The sequence below is a fragment of the Enhydra lutris genome, unplaced genomic scaffold (genome assembly GCF_002288905.1).
Source record: "Enhydra lutris kenyoni isolate GAN:26980312 unplaced genomic scaffold, ASM228890v2 scaffoldscaffold37, whole genome shotgun sequence".
Taxonomy (NCBI): Eukaryota; Metazoa; Chordata; class Mammalia; order Carnivora; family Mustelidae; genus Enhydra; species Enhydra lutris.
The window spans coordinates 30,847,945-30,864,809 of record NW_019154121.1 but is presented as its reverse complement, the minus strand read 5'-3'; the positions used below and the strand labels follow the sequence as shown (position 1 = coordinate 30,864,809).

The window sequence follows — 16,865 nt, the reverse complement described above, 5'->3', positions numbered from 1 at the left end:
TTTTGACTTGATTATTTGTGTTTTTTGGGTGTTAAGTTTGAGAAGTTCCTTATAGATCTTGAATATCAGCCCTTTGTAATGTCATTCTTTTAAAAAGATCTTATTTATTTATTTGACAGACAGAGATGGCAAGTAGGCAGAGAGACAGGCAGAGAGAGGGGGGGAAGCAGACTCCCTGCTGAGCAGAGAGCCCGATGTGGGGCTCGATCCCAGGACCCTGAGATCATGACCTGAGCCGAAGGCAAAGGCTTAACCTGCTGAGCCACCCAGGCACCCCTGTAATGTCATTTGCAAATATCTTCTCCCATTCCGTGGGTTGCCTCTTTGTTTTGTTGACTGTTTCCTTTGCTGTGCAGAAGCTTTTCATCTTGACGAAGTCTCCAAAGTTCATTTTCGCTTTTGTTTCCTTTGCCTTTGGAGACGTGTCTTGAAAGAAGTTGCTGTGGCTGATGTCGAAGGGGTACTGCCTATGTCCTTCTCTAGGATTCTGATGGATTCCTGTCTCACATTGAGGTCTTTCATTCATTTTGAGTTTATCTTTGTGTATGGTGTAAGAGAATGGTCAAATTTCATTCTTCCGTATATAGTTGTCCAATTTTCCCAGCAACATTTATTGAAGAGACTGTCTTTACTGACACAAAAACCAGACACACAGACCAATGGAACAGAGTAGAGAGCCCAGATATGGACCCTCAACTCTATGGTCAAATAATCTTTGACAAAGCAGGAAAGATATCCAATGGAAAAAAGACAGTCTCTTCAGACTGTCTTTCAGGGGGAAATCTCTACAGAAAACCAGACAGCAGGGGAGATAAAACCAAGCACACTGGAGGACATTCTAGCCTCTGACTCCTACAGCTACATCAAACAGTAAACAGCCCAGCTCACAGTCAGGTTAAACACAAACCTCACTGAAGTCCTGTTTACCCCAGTTCCTTTTACCCTATTTATAATGTCTGCCTTTTTTTTTTTTAAGATATTATTTATTTATTTGACAGAGAGAGAAAGTACAAGCAGAGGGAGCGGCAGAGGGAGAGGGAGAAGCAGGCTCCCTGCAGAGCCAGGAGCCCGATGTGGGGCTCGATCCCAGGACCCTGGGATCATGACCTGAGCCGAAGGCAAATGCTTAACTGACTATCCCACCCAGGTGTCCCTATAATGTCTGACTTTTAACAAAAAAATTTAAAAACAAACTAAAAGGCAAAAAATACAATTGGAAGAGACAAAGCAAACATCAGAAGCAGATTTAGATATGAGAGAGACTTGAGGATTATAAAAGCCAGATTTGAAATAACTAATTAATATGCCAAGGGCAGTAATGGAAATAGTGCACAACATGCAAAAACTGATGGATTATGTAAGCAAAGAGATGGAAACTTTAAGAAAGAACCAAGGAATGGTAGAAATCAAATGAAGTGTAATAGAGTGAGAAACATAATCTGAGTAGGTCTGTATCTTTTAAAGAAATTCAATCAGCAATTGACCCTCCAAACAGTCCTAGATAGTTTCACTGGTGAATTCTACCAAATGTTTAAGGAAGACGCGATACCAGTTCTCTGTAATCTCTAACAGAAAATAGAAGCAGAGGGAATACTTCTAGCTTATTCTAGGAGGCTAGCATTACCTTAATACTAAAATTGGACAAAAGCATTGCAATAAAGGAAAACTATAGACCAGTATCTCTTGTGAGCATAAATGCACAGTTCTGCAAGAAAATATTAGCAAACTAAATCCAACAGCATATCAAAAGAATTATTATACACCATGACCAAGTGGGATTTATCCCAAGTATGCAAGGCTGGTTCAACATTCAAAAATCACTTAGTGTAAACCATCACATCAGTAGACTCAAGAAGAAATAGCATATTATGGTCCTGTTAATATCCTATCCAGAGAGAGCATTTGACAAAATCCAACACCCATTTATGATAAAAGTTCTTAATAAACCAAGAATAGAGGGGAACTTCGTCAGCTTGATAAAGAACATCCACAAAATACCTACAGTTAACATCATAATAATGAAGAAACCAAAAGCTCTCCGACTAAGATCAGAAACAAGGGAAGGATGTCCTCTCTTACCACCACTTTTTTTTTTTTTTTAAAGGTTTTATCTATTTATTTGACAGACAGAGACCACAAGTAGTCAGGGAGGCAGGCTCCCTGCTGAGCAGAGAGCCCTATGCAGGGCTCCATCCCAGGACTCCGGGATCATGACCTGAGCCGAAGGCAGAGGCCTTAACCCACTGAGCCACCCAGGCGCCCCTTACCACCACATTTTAACAATGCAGTGGAAGTCCTAGCCAGTGAAAGTCCTGGAAGTGAGAAAAAAAGGAACTGATAGGTGTACAAATTGGGACGAGAAAAAGCAAACTGTCTTCATTCTTATATGACATGATAGTCTAGGTAGAAAATACCAGAAAGTCAATAATAATAAAACTCCTGGGACTAATAAGACATTAAGATACAGCGTTAATATACAAAAGTCTGTTGGGGACGCCTGGGTGGCTCAGTTGGTTGAGCAGCTGCCTTCGGCTCAGGTCATGATCCCAGCGTCCTGGGATCGAGTCCCACATCGGGCTCCTTGCTCATCAGGGAGCCTGCTTCTCCCTCTGTCTCTGCCTGCCATTCTGTCTGCCTGTGCTTACTCTCTCTCCCTCTCTCTCTCTCTGACAAATAAATAAATAAAATCTTTAAAAAAAAAAAAAAAAAAAGTCTGTTGCTGTCCTGTATACCAAGATGAAAAATTGGAATTTGAAATTAAAAATACACCATTAACATTAGCACAAAGAAAAAAATTCTTGTATACAGAGCTAACAAAACATGTACATGACCTATATGAGGAGAACTGTACTCTGATTTAAAAAAATCAAAGAGGATCTGAATTAGTGGAGAGCTGTTCCTCTCCTGGAAGACTTAATATCGTTCAGATGTCAGTACTTAACTGGTTATTGTGTGGATAAACTTGGTAGGAAACAGTTGTAAAGCAGTTTCATTTTCTCCCACTGCTGCTTGCAAGGATCCTTTGTTGGATCTCTTTTCCTTTCCCTCGGTTCATCTCACAGCTTTATGGTCACTCTCACATACTGAAAAATCAAGTCCAGTCTAATTTAAACTTTTGTCTTTCATTTTTTTTTTTTTAAAGATTTTATTTATTTTGACAGATAGAGATCACAAGTAGGCAGAGAGGCAGGCAGAGAGAGAGAGAGGAGAAAGCAGGCTCCCTGCCGAGCAGAGAGCCTGATACGGGGCTCGATCCCAGCACCCTGGGACCATGACCTGAGCCAAAGGCAGAGGCTTTAATCCACTGAGCCACCCAGGTGCCCCTCTGTCTTTCATCTTATTCAAAGTATCTTCCCCTTGTCCTGACTGGGCCTGATGGAGGTTAAGGAACCAGCAGTGGGAAGGAGTGTAATTTACTCAGTTTATTTTAAAATTATTTATCTAGGCACTCAGGCAGATTCAAGAGATGTATAAAAGATATTTCTAGTTTGTATAAGTACCTTTAATGTGCCTAACCTATATACAATAAAAAGTTTAGGAGACAAATTTTATTTACATGAAACATTTAATGGCAGTCAGCGGTTGTGCTGAAATATTGCGAACTAGGAGTATTGTGGGGGTTCAGAAAGGGGGGCTTTGTGGGTAGAATAGTTGTGCTTGGTAGAATAGTTGTGCTATGTAGAACATAAAGGACAAAGAATGAGTGGCAGGTGGCTCTGATGCCAGCTTCTCTCAAATAAAGCTGTCTTTCCTTTACGTTCTGTTGGAGTCTGGGTCTCAGAAGGGATTTAGAGAACTTTTGACTGGTGACGTACAATGTAAGAATATACAGAATCTCAAAAATCTCACTAATAAAGTGTAATGTAGATGACATTACAGAATTTGACATTTACTGTGATAATCTTGAAAAATAGAATATTTACTCCTTGTTAAAAGTCTTTGTGAGTTGTTTGCCAGGAAATACTGTTTTACCTTTATTGAAGCACAAACTGATGGACACAGAGCAATATATTATGGTGGTGCTAGTAACAGAGAGGTAGATATTAACTTGTGTTTCAAAGTTACGTTAATTGTTCTGGAGATAGTGTTGCTGATTTTGTTTTCTTATCTCTTTGAAAGGTGGTTTGTTACAGTTATAAACAAACAATGAACATATGCAAATGTATCTGGAAGGAATGCTTTCAGCTGCTAGCAACAAAATATTCAATGTCTTTCTAATCAAATAAGGTTTTATTTTTCTTGTAAAAAATCTACAAGAATGATGTACTGGTACATGCTATAGCATGTGTGAACCTTGAAAACATGCTAAGAGAAAGAAGTCAGACACAAAAAGGCACATGTTGTGTCTTCATTTTTTTTTTTTTTAAAGATTTTATTTATTTATTTATTTGACAGAGATCACAAGTAGGCAGAGAGGCAGGCAGAGAGAGAGAGGAAGGGAAGCAGGCTCCCTGCTGAGCAGAGAGCCCAACTCGGGGCTCGATCCCAGGACCCTGAGATCATGACCTGAGCCGAAGGCTGAAGCTTAACCTACTGAGCCACCCAGGCGCCCCCTGTGTCTTCATTTTATATGACATACCTGGAATAGGCAAATGCCAGAAAGCAGATTAGTAGCTGTGAGGGGCTGGGGTGGCAGGATGTGGATTTGTAGGAGTATATAGCATTGAGTCTGAGAAACCCATTTATTTACTAGAGCGATCTCATTACTTCTAAAAAATTCATATTTATTATGTATTTGGTTTGCATTACTTTTTCTTTCGTGGTGAGTGAAGACTCCTAACCAAAGTAGTGGTTTACATTTTCCCTTGCATATTCAGGTGTTTTTTTTTTTTTTTTTTTTTTTTTTTTAAGATTTTTATTTATTTATTTGACAGAGAGAGCAAGAGAGCACAAGCAGGCAGAGCAACAGAGGGAGAGGGAGAAGCAGGCTCCCCCCTGAGCAGGGAGCCCGATGTGGGTGGGTCTCAATCCCAGGACCCTGGGATCACGACCCGAGCCGAAGGCAGTCACTTAACCAACTGAGCCACCCAGGCGCCCCACATATTCAGTTTTAAAAAATTAATTTGGTATTGTGTTTTTGGTACATGAGGATTCTTTCTTCACTGTGGGTTATACCGTTCATAAAGTGTCCTATTTTGTCTTCACACCTTTAAAAAAAAATGACGGCTTGTTAGCATCTGCCTGGTTTGTCTGTTTATCCTTTCGTTTTCAATCTTTTTGAGTCACTTTTTAAAAAATTTCATTTTTTAAAAAAGATATTTATTTATTTATTTGACAGAGAGAGAGAGAGACAGGGAGAGAGGGAACACAAGCAGAGGGAGTGGTAGAGGGAGAAGCAGGCTTCTCACTGAGCAGGGAGCTGGATGTGGGGCTCGATCCCAGGACCCTGGGACCATGACCTGAGCTGAAGGCAGATGCTTAAGGACTGAGCCACCCAGGCGCCCCTCATTTCATTTTCTTTAAAAGATTTTATTTGAGAGAAAGAGGGAGAGTGAGAGCAAGAGAGAGAGCACAAATAAGAGGGAGGGGGAGAAGAAAGGGAGAAGCAGGCTCCGTGCTGAGCAGGGAGCCCAATGCTGGACTCCATCCCAGGAGTCTAGGATCATGACCTGAGCTGAAGGCAGATGCCCAGGCACCCAAGTTACTTTATTTTAGATATGTCTATATCTATAAAAGAGAGTTTTCTTTTAATAATTTGTCTTATTTACAATTTTGCTTTTAATGTTTCATCTTTAATCTATAATTATTTTCACAGTATTGGTCTTTTCCTGTCTTTTACCACATAGTTTGGATTTTTCTTTGTTTTATTGTTGTTTTCCTGGCTCTTAGGATAACTTGAAGGATTTTAATTTTATTTTAGTGGTTAGCTTGTAATGTTGAGGATACTTAACATCTCTATTTTTTGATTTAGTGACCTTAAAATAAAGCAGTGTCTATTGGCTTTCAGCTGTGGTATGAGATTTTTGGCTCAATTATAATTTCCTCATTTCTCTGCCAAGATTTTGTCAGAAATGTGTTCATGGTAGCAGTCCTTGAGCCTGTTTGCACCCATGACTCTTTTATGAAACTCATTCCTCTGGTTACCCTAAAATAGTTGAAGCCCATCAGCCTTGAACGAAAAGCTAGGTAGTACCATTTGATTATAATGCACCGGTTTGAATTTACGTTCATATCTTATACCTGGAATTTAAGAATTTTAGCCTTTAACAATGTATTTAAAAAGTATTGTTAGATTACTTGTGACTGGGTAATTCAACTCCCAAATGCCTAGCCTTTTTTTTAAATTAAAAAAATTTTAATTGAAGTATAGTTAACATGCAATGTTATCTTAGTTTTCAGTATACAACACATTGATTCAGCAATTCTATACATTACCCAGTGCTCATCACAATAAATGCAGTCACCATTTGTCACCATACAACATTATTCCAGTATTATTGACTGTATTTCCCGTGCTGCACTTTTCATCTCAGTGACTTACTTATTTTATAACTGGAAGTTTGTACCTCTTAATCCCCTTTATCTATTTACCCATCCTCCCACCCACTTTCCCTCTGGCAACCACCGGTTTATTTTCTGTCTTTAAGAGTCCATTTTGTTTGGTTGTTTGCTTTTCTTTCTTTCTTTCTTTCTTTCTTTTTTTTTTTAGATTCCACATGTAAGTGAAATCATATGGTATTTTGTCTTTCTTTGTCTGACTTACTTCACTTAGCATGATACCCTTTAGGTCCATCCATGTTGTTACAAATGGCAAGATATCATTCTTTTTTATGGCTGAGTAATATTCTAATATATATATATATGTATTAGATATATAGATATATTTTTTATATATATATATATATATATATATATATATATATATATATATGAATAAATCACATATTCTTTATCGATTCATCCTTTGGTGGATACTTGGATTGTCTCCATATCTTGGCTGATGTAAAAAATGCTCCAATACACATATAGTACATATCTCCATATTAAAGTATTGTTTCTCCTTGTGAGGTTTGGGAACCTTGCTCTTCCTCCCTGACCAGGGGGGGAAGTTCATCCTTTTTAGATGAGAGCCTATTCCTCTCCCTTTTTCTCAGCTGTATCTTACTCACTGTTAGTGGTGAGGAGTTGTAATGAATTTCTCCTTTTTTTTTTTTTAAGATTTTATTCATTTATTAGAGATAGCAAGAGAGAGAGAGACCGCAAGCAGGGGGAGTGGCAGAGGGAGAGGAAGAAGCAGACTCCCTGCAGAGCAGGGAGCCCAGTGCAGGGCTAGATGCCAGGACCCTGGGATCATGACCTGAGCCAAAGGCAGACACTTAACCAAGTAAGCCACCCAGGTGCCCTGACTTTCTCCTTTTTGGTTAGGAATGTCTTTTTGTTCCCACCAGGTACAGGGACAATAAGAAGCATTATGGCAGTTTGCTTTCATTTCCCTCATCCCTGCGGGTTGCTGTCTGTTGAAGATGCACTCATTTAGGGGAGGAGCATTTGCTCCTAGTCCCACCTTTGGAACTAGAAAAGTAGTCTAACCCATTCTGTGAGTTTTGTTTCAATCTGTTATAGTTGCATTTTTATTTTCCTAATGGGTGGCTTTTATATTTAAATTAGTAATATTTATGTTTGTTTTTATAATTGTTAGCCTTACTTCCATTCTTTTTTTTTTTTATTAAAGATTTTATTTATTTATTTGACAGACAGAGATCACAAGTAGGCAGAGAGGCAGGCAGAGAGAGAGAGAGAGGGAAGCGGGCTCCCCGCCGAGCAGAGAGCCTGATGTGGGACTCGATCCCAAGAGCCTGGGACCATGACCTGAGCCGAAGGCAGACGCTTTAACCCACTGAGCCACCCAGGCGCCCCCTTACTTCCATTCTTAAATAAATTACTTTCCATTAGTCTTTTCATTTTATACCATGCATTTTGGTTTCTTAATTTCTTTTTGTTCATTACCTCTTATGTCTTCTCATCTTCTGTTTCTGCATGAACTTTCTGGAATTTCTGACACTTTTGTTCTCTAACTTTAAATACTAAGTTTAAAGATCTGTAAACATTCTTTAATCATAACCTTTACTTCTTCCACATTCCTTGGTCTTCTGTTGCAGTTTTATTGGGAGCCTCAGTTGATAGACAACTCTACTTACCCATCACTCTGTACTTAGTTTCTTTTTTTCCCCCTCACTCTACTTAGGATTTATGGCCATTCATTTCACTCACTTTTTTTTCTTTAAGATTTTATTTATGTTTTAGAGAGAGAGAGAGAGAGTGAGAGAGCACGAGCACAAGTGGGGTGGAGCAAGGGCAGAGGGAGAGGGAGAAGCAGACTCCTTTCTGAGCAGGGAGCCTGACACCAGGCTCAATCCCAGGGGACTGCATCCTGAGCCAAAGGGAAATGCCCACTTGACTTAGCCACCCAGGTGCCCTTAACTTACTTCTGCTAATACCCTAATCCAGTGGTTTTCAGACTGTGGTCCAAGGATTTCTGGGGGTTGATGGTTAAAACCCTGGGAGCAGATTAGGTTACCTATGAAGAGCTTGTGGATTGAGGATAGAGTTCTGGCTCAGCCCTGAAATCATAGGGAAGAATAATAGTGTGGTGTGTTTTGTTTTGTTTTGTTGTTTGTTTGTTTGTTTTAGAAGAATAGTGTTTAAAGGCTGTCAGGAAGAGGGAAGCTAGTGATGGAGACTGGGCGCATAATCAGAGGAGGAGGATGGTTGCTGAAATAGGGGGACTGCTCAGAGATCAGGTGAAACCGTGGGAGGGGAATTCAGCTGCTAGGTGTTGACTGATCACTGCGGGAGCACTTGGGTTGGGCAGTGGACATGAAGGCAGATCTGTGATTGGAGGAGTGAGTGAGTGGTACCCTGCGCAAGTCTGCAAGTATAGGCTGTCCAGGGGAGGAGAGAAGAGGGTAGTTGTTAGAATCCTCAAACCTCTGCTTGTTTGTTTGTTTGTTTTTTTAAATTAATTTCTTTTCAGGACGCCTGGGTGGCTCAGTTGGTTAAGCAGCTGCCTTTGGCTCAGGTCATGATCCCAGCGTCCTGGGATCGAGTCCCGCATCGGGCTCCTTGCTCAGCAGGGAGCCTGCTTCTCCCTCTGCCTCTGCCTGCCATTCTGTCTGCCTGTGCTCGCTCTCTCTCCCTCTCTTTCTGACAAATAAATAAAATCTTTAAAAAAAAAAAACCAAAAAACAAAAAACAAAACAAAAAAAATAAATTAATTTCTTTTCAGCATAACAGAATTCATTGTTTATGCACCACACCCAGTGCTCCATAGCATATGTGCCCTCCATAATACCCACCACCTGGCTCCCCACACCTCCCACCCTCTGCCCCTTCAAAACCCTCAGATTGTTTTTCAGAGTCCACAGTCTCTCATGGTTCGTCTCCCCTTCGTTTTACCTGCAGCTCCCCCCGGCATCTAAGAGCCAGGCCGGCAGTCGCAGAGCAGCAGCGGGCCTCTTGCCTGGCTCGGAGGCTCAGCCTGGGCATGCCTGGAGCTGGGACTTCCATTTCGTCTTGCTGTGGCTCTCATTTCCCTTATATTCTATACTCCATTTATGGTGTCATCCTCCTGTGAATTCTGTCTCCACTCTCCACATGTAACTCTACTCGAGGAACTTCCATCTGGAGGGCATATTCTTGTGCTTTAGCACCCATCTGCTTACCTACCTGCCGTGGAACTCGAGTATTCTGTCCTCTTCTGCTTTGGCTCCTCCTCCTTCTGACTAGGGATACATTTATTTCTAGCTCCTTACCTTGAACACGTTGCTTTAGCACTTCTCCTTTTTCTTTCTTGCATTAGTAATTTTTCTTTCTACCTGATTATTATTGCAATTATGTTTGACTCTCTCATCTTAAAAAATAAAAGTCCTCTTCATAGTTCCCATCACATTTCTCTTGCTTTCCTTTACTATAAATCATGGAAAGAACTGTCGATGTCCATTTTATTTTCAATTCTTCTTCTGTCTTCATTTACTTCAGTCAGGGTTTTAAGTTCACTGCTTCAGAGAAACAGCTCTTGTCAAGGTCACCGATGACCTCCACGTTGCTAAATCCAGTTGTCAGTTCTCAGCGCTCATCTTACGTGGCCTGCCAGCGGCATTTGACACGGCTGATAATTCCCTTTTCTTACGTGAACTTTCTGCATTTGGCCGTCGGGACATCACGGTCTCTTGCCTCCTGCCTGCTGACTGCTGCCTCCCGGTTAGCTCTTCCTGATTCCTTCTGTCAGGCTCGCTCCTAAAGATTTGAGAGGCCTGAGGCTTGGCTCTCAGACTTCTCTGGTTGTACTCCCTAGGATGGAAATCTTATCTGGTCTTAGGGCCTTAAATACCTATCTGATTATGTCCCCCCCGGTCCTCACCTTAGGAAAAAAAAAATCTAGCCAGGCTCTTTTCCTTGGATTGTACAGATTTTTATATCCAACAGTTTATCTGCCCTCTCTACCTCAGTGAATAAGAGGTACTTCACGTTCAGTGGTGTACCCTGTACTTTTAATCTCCAAAACAAAATAACTACTCATAATCTTTCCTGCCTGAGAAAACGGCCACTTTCTCTTTCCAGTTTTGTAGGCCAGGCCTCATCCCTGCAAACCCTGTCAAGTCTATTTTCAAAACATACCCGGAACTTGATAATTTTTGATATTTCTACTACACAGGGCCAAGTGACCTCTCTTCTGGGTGATTACAGTACACTCCTGACTGCTCTGTCTGCTGCGGTCTGCGTCCCTTCTAAGTTACTTTCCACATTGTACCTACAGTGAGCCTTTTGCCCTCTGTCAGATCCTGTCACCCGTCTGCTCAGAGTCCCACCATGCATTCTTATCTCACTCAGCGTAAAAATGAACTCTTCACTGTTCGTGAGAACTGACACATAGTTGAAACTCCTGTGAGACCCCATCTCTTCTCCCCTCTCGCTGTTTGAGCACACCAGGCTTTTCCTGTCTCAGACCCTTGGTGTGACTGTTCTCTATGCACTGAGTACCCTCCCTCCAGATTTCTGCATGTCTTTCTCTTTCTTCTCCCACAAGTCCTTCTTCAGAGACCACCGTATTAGTGAGGCGTGCCCCCTCCTCTGCTCGTACTCCCTGTTCCCTTAGTCCTGCACCAGTCATCATCTGCCCTGTCGCCTGCTTCTTGATCGGTGGTTTTCTTAGTGGAGTGTAAGCTCAGTGAGTGCAAGAGCTTTGTTTTGTTCACTGTTGTGTGCTCAGTTCTGAAAAGAGTGCCCGGTGTGCATTAAGCTCATGACAAGCCATTGCTGAATGAATCGAATTTCAGGTAGCTTCTGTCATAAATATTAATTCCTTTGGTCATTCGATCCCTCTGACTTGAACCTCGTAAGGCACAGGGTTCTGGCCAGTTACCCTCTTTCCAGTGCTCTTGCAGCCCTACTCAGGCTTCACCATTCCATTGTAAACGATCTCCCCTGACCCTTAACATCTTCTTAGAAGACCCCCTCTGTTCACATTTCTTCACCGATGATTGGTTTCCTTTTTGATCCATTTTCCCTACTCCAAATGATTTTGGGAGACAGTAGTGATGGTGTTAATATTCTCTTATCCATCTGGAGTTCTTAATGGGCTCCCAGCAGCAGGCCAATTGGATGCTTTTGACTCTTGGCTCCTTTTTGTTTTTGTTTTTTAAGATTTTATTTACTTATTTGACAGAGACAGCGAGAGAGTGAATACAAGCAGGGGAAGTGGGAGAGGGAGAAGCAGGCTTCTGCTGAGCGGGGAGCCTGATGTGGGCTAGATCCCAGAACCCCGGGACCATGACCTGAGCCGAAGGCAGACGCTTAATGACTGAGCCACCCGGGTCCCCTCTTGGCTCCTTTTTGGTCACTGTCCTTATTGTCAGTTGTCACTTTCCCACTCCACTTGTATTGGAAGAATTGTGACATCATGAGACTCACGGTCTTCCTCTTCATTGTCCGTTTGTCATTTTGTGGATGACATTGTATAGTGCCTGTTCACACCCAGATCCAAGGTCATTTTCAGTCATGTGGACAACAATCCTCCTTCAGAAATCCATGCATAGTGGTGGTCCCTAGACTACCATCACTTGGAATTTTTTCATTTGAGGGTATTCAAACTATTTTTACTTTGATCCATAGCCCTAGTAAGACTATTTCTAGCACACTTGGTCTTGGACTGTAATGAGATCTCCTATCCTTGACCCATCCTCTTTTACCTGTCATCCCCATAAAATTAGATGGAATTTAATTTGAATTTAATATTAAAATTAAGTTTCTCATTCAGCTGCTGTTTTTTTTTGGTATGTGGTATATTTATTGAATAATTATTCCCCCCTACATTGATTTGTGATGCCTCTTGTATATAGAACTAACTTATATAATTTTTTGTATGATAGAATGTTTCATTTATCTGTCAAGTTTTGGTGCCGTCACACTCTTTAAATGTTATTGAAGCTTTATAGTATGTTTGATATTTGGAAGGGATAGTAGCATCTCATTGACTTTAGTTTTCAGAATTGTTGGTGTTGGTCAGGCTCTTTACGCTTCCAATATATCTAAAAATTTTTACTTTTTAATAGATCAAATCATTCTTGCCTATAAATACCAAAGGTGTATCTTCTGTAATTTTAAAAAATAAATGAAACAAATGTAAGTGAATTGTTAATTTTATTTTTCAGATATGTTTCCTTCTTTTTGCCGTTCTCTACATTGTTTCTTACTTCATCATCAGAAGATACAAGAGAAAATCAGGCAAGTAGAAACACTGTAGTTAAAACTTGGATCATCATGCCAGGTGGTCTGTGGTGTATGGGCTACATACTATGCCAGTGTGGAGTGCATATATTCAGTATGGCCATGATTGAAGGATATAATAGCTTGGTACTGAGAGTAAACAGTAACCTTCAGGGATCTGACTGCTCGCAGGGTCATCATTCTCTTAGACCTGAACCCTTGTTTACCATTGTTCTAGTGTCCAAGAGTAGTATGGGGCTGCTCAGTATCTGGGAAGTTCTAGAGTTTATAAGGATATATGTGTTCTTGTGACTGGCTCTGAGTTTGAACAGCATACTTTCCATCCTTACTCTGACTACTAGACTATCTTTTCTTTCTCTAAAGTGATAGAGAATTTAGAATCCCCATGATACCGTTTAGTATCCATTGAGGATTCAATTTTATATTTTTCTTTTTATTATTTCATATATATCCTGTATACCAGAGGGACTACTAAATCTTTATTCCTTTTTTATTAAAAATTATTATTATTTTAAAAAGATTTTATTAATTTGAGAGTGAGAGAGAGACAGAGAGAACACAAGCAGGGGAAGAGGCAGAGGGAGAAATAGACTCCCCCTGAGCCAGGAGTTGAAAGCGGGGCTTAATCCTAAGACCTGGAGACCATGACCTGAGCTGAAGGCAGATGCCAACCATCTGAGCCACCCAGGCACCCTATTATTATTATTTTTGAAGATTTTATTTATTTTGAAGATTTATTATTTTTGAAGATTTTATTTTATTCTATTCACTGTATGACAGTGAATAAAATCTTCATGTGCATGAATGGGGGGAGGTGCAGAGGGAGAGGGACAAAGGAATTCTCTGCTGAGCAGGGAGCCTGGTGTGGGGGCTTGATCCCAGGACCCTGGGATCATGACCTGAGCCGGAGGCAGATGCTTGACTGACTGAATCACCCAGGCATCCAATCCCTTCTTCTTTTTCTTTTTTTTTTAAATGAACTTTGTGCTAATTAAGTCACAGGTTTTTGTGCCAGGGTTTTGTAAGGATCTGAACAATGGCCTTACTGCCTTCTGTTAAATCTCAGCTATTTTCTATAAATCACAGGGTTTTCTGCCTGTGGTGCTGGGCTCACAGTAGGTACCATGTGAATACTTAAGGATTCCATATAATAGGAACTCTTTATGTTATAATAACAAAAAAGTTGTTGGACTTTTGAAAGCAATTAGGAAATAGTACTTGCTCTAGTGTTTTAGTTTGGCTCTATGATTACACTAAAATACTTTTTGGAATCTATAATCTTTCAAAAATTTGAAGACCTGCAGATTCAACACAGTATCTTAGCTGTTTTTACACATGTTTTGGCATTAGGTTTTAATGATTATAGACACAGAAGCAGGGGGAGAAAGAGAATTAATGAATATAAATCCATCATTTTAGGGGAAATTAGGGGATGATGAGCAGGAAAATTGGAGATGAGAGGATTGAGATGGTTTTTAAATATTTATTTATTTTGAGTGTTTGTGAGCAGGGGTAGGGGGCAGAGACAGAAAGGGAGAGAGAGTCCCAAGCAGACTCCCCTGACCCTTTCGCTGAGCATAGAGCCTGACTCAGCACCTGCTCCATGACCCCGAGACCATGACCCTAGTGGAAGTCAAGAGCTGGATACCCAACAGACTGAGCTACCGGGACAACCCATTAGATGATTTTTAAGTAATGGCAGTGAGGGGTGATGAATACCTTGGACTTAGTAGAATTTAGGGAGAAGAGTTGAAATTCATATGAAGCTATTAAAACATTCTTAAGTAGTTGATGGTTAATTGGGGGTATGCACAACAGTATAAAAATTAATTGTGACTGTCCTTTTGGTTGTAACGCTATTTTGGCAGCCTGTAATTAAGAATGGAGATTGGAGTCAGAATGGCTCAAATGCACTATTGACATGGAAGCAAGTAGACTCTCATAATTATAGAGACCTAGAGAGAGAGAGCCTTTGAGGACAACCCCAGTTAGGTATTGAGGAGAAGGAGGGGTCAGGGGGTGTTGTGCAATATTCTTGTAATTGGATCATACTTTCTTTAGCTGGTAAATTTATGTGGGAGGACAAAGAAAAGGCTAGCAGCCATGAGAGAGAGGGAGGTGAGTGAGCATTGGAGCAGAGGGCATCTGCTACTTGTAAAAGATATAAAACTTAATACTTTCCTTCTGTAAATTGAACAATAATTATGAAGTATTGAGGTAGTGGTATCTAAATGGTTTGGACTGGTCCAAAAGCGTCTTCCTTATTACCAGTAATAATGACAGACTCAAAAATTAGAGAAAAGTACATGAGTTTTAAGATTCTTATAATTTTATAATAAAGATTTTGTTGGATATTATCAATTAAAAAATTTCATTCATTAGCAATTATAATTTTACTTATATTGTATGACAGTAAACTTGATAGTGGTCCTAAGGTTCTGCTAAGTTTTATTTTCTTGCACAATAAATATTTGGAAAATCTCAGTTTACATATGTTAGTTTTGTTAATCAAGATTTTGGTTAATCACAACACTCTTCTCTACCTACATTCTGTCCTGTGTAATTTAATAGGATTTAAATTTGGATCCATGCTGAAATAAATAACAGTGCTTTTTGAAAATCAGTTCTTTTCAGTAATTCTTTAAGTTTCTATTTTTGTTTATATTTTCTAATAAATTAATGAAACATTTTGTTGAAGATTAAAAAAACTAATACCGTAACCATTTTTACAGATGAACAAGAAGATGAAGATGCCATAGTCAACAGGATTTCGTATGTATTTTAAAATTCATTTTTTCTGTTTCTAATTTCGATGTCATAAATTCTTCAAATTTAATTTGCACCTTTGGGCATAAATGTGGGAAAAAGTCACCTTTTTTATTGATATTAACCCTATCTTTAGAAACATATAAATATACAGTTGACTCTTAAACACTGTGAGAGTTAGGGATGCTGGCCCTGTGCAGTTGGAAATTGTGTATAATTTTTGACTTCCCCAAAACTTAACTACTAATTGCCTACTATTGACTGGAAATCTTACTGATAACATAAACAGTTGATTAACATATTTTATATGTTATGTATATTATATACTGCATTCCTAAAATACAGTAGCTGGAGAAAAGAAAATCTTACTAAAATCATAAGAGAGAGAAAATAATTTTTTTAAAAAGATTTTATTTATTTATTTGACAGAGAGAGACACAGCAGAAGAGGGAGCACAAACAGGGGGACTGGTAAAGAGAGAAGCAGGCTTCCCGCCAAACAGGAAGCCCAATGTGGGGTTTGATCCTAGGACCCTATAGTACTGTATTATATTTAGGGGCGCCTGGGTGGCTCAGTTGGTTAAGCGTCTGCTTTTGGCTCAGGTCATGATCCCTTGGTCCTGGTATGGAGTCCCACATTGGTCTCCCTGCTCAGCGGGCAGCCTGCTTTTCCCTCTGTTGCTCCCCCTGCTTGTTCATGCTCTCTCTCTTTCTGTCAAATAAATAAAAATCTTTAATAAAAAAAAAGTAGCTAGAGAAAAGAAAATCATAAGGGAGAGAAAGTACATTTACAGTACTATATATATTTTTAAAAAGATTTTGTTTATTTGATAGAGATATAGCGAAAGAGGGAATACAAGCAGGGGGAGCGAGGGAGGGAGACGCAGGCTTCCTGCCAAATGGGAGCCTGATGTGGGGCTTGATCCTAGGACCCTGGGAACATGAACTAAGCCGAAGGCAGACACTTAATGACTGAGCCACCCAGGTGCCTCTATAATACTGTATTATATTTAATTTAAAAAATTCACTTATAAGTGGACCTTTGCATTTCTAAGCCATATTGTTCAAGGGTCAACTGTACATGAAAAAATGAGGATTGATTGTCTCCTGTTAAAATTTGCTTCTTTGAGGAGCTGATAATTTTACCTTCAGAGGTTTTAGCCAGGAAGTGGGCTTCTGGTGGGAAAGTTGCTGGGCCATAAGAAAGAAAACTCTGGATTGTTTAATGGTCTCCTGAGAAGACTGTGACAGTCTTGGAATAAGGAACAGACATCTGTTCTAGCTAGCTGAGCGTCTACCTGCTGTGAGCAAGTAGACGGTCTGATGATTCTTTATGTTCCCTATAGCTCTCTCTCTCCTTATTTATGCTGATAT

At 40.1% G+C, this 16,865-nt stretch overlaps 1 protein-coding gene across 4 annotated transcripts in view; it reads left to right on the top strand.

Moving 5' to 3' along the window:
- Window positions 1–16,865, top strand: part of LOC111154465 (limb development membrane protein 1) — a 154,483-nt gene that overhangs the window by 23,517 nt on the left and 114,101 nt on the right. For 2 of the 4 annotated variants that reach the window (XM_022514072.1, XM_022514073.1), the window contains exons 2-3: window positions 12,651–12,723; window positions 15,459–15,498. In XM_022514072.1, coding sequence (XP_022369780.1) covers window positions 12,651–12,723; window positions 15,459–15,498 — 113 coding nt within the window. Of the gene's footprint in view, window positions 1–8,705; window positions 8,742–12,650; window positions 12,724–15,458; window positions 15,499–16,865 lie in introns of those variants that run through there. The other 2 variants (XM_022514074.1, XM_022514075.1) reach the window with 2 other exon arrangements.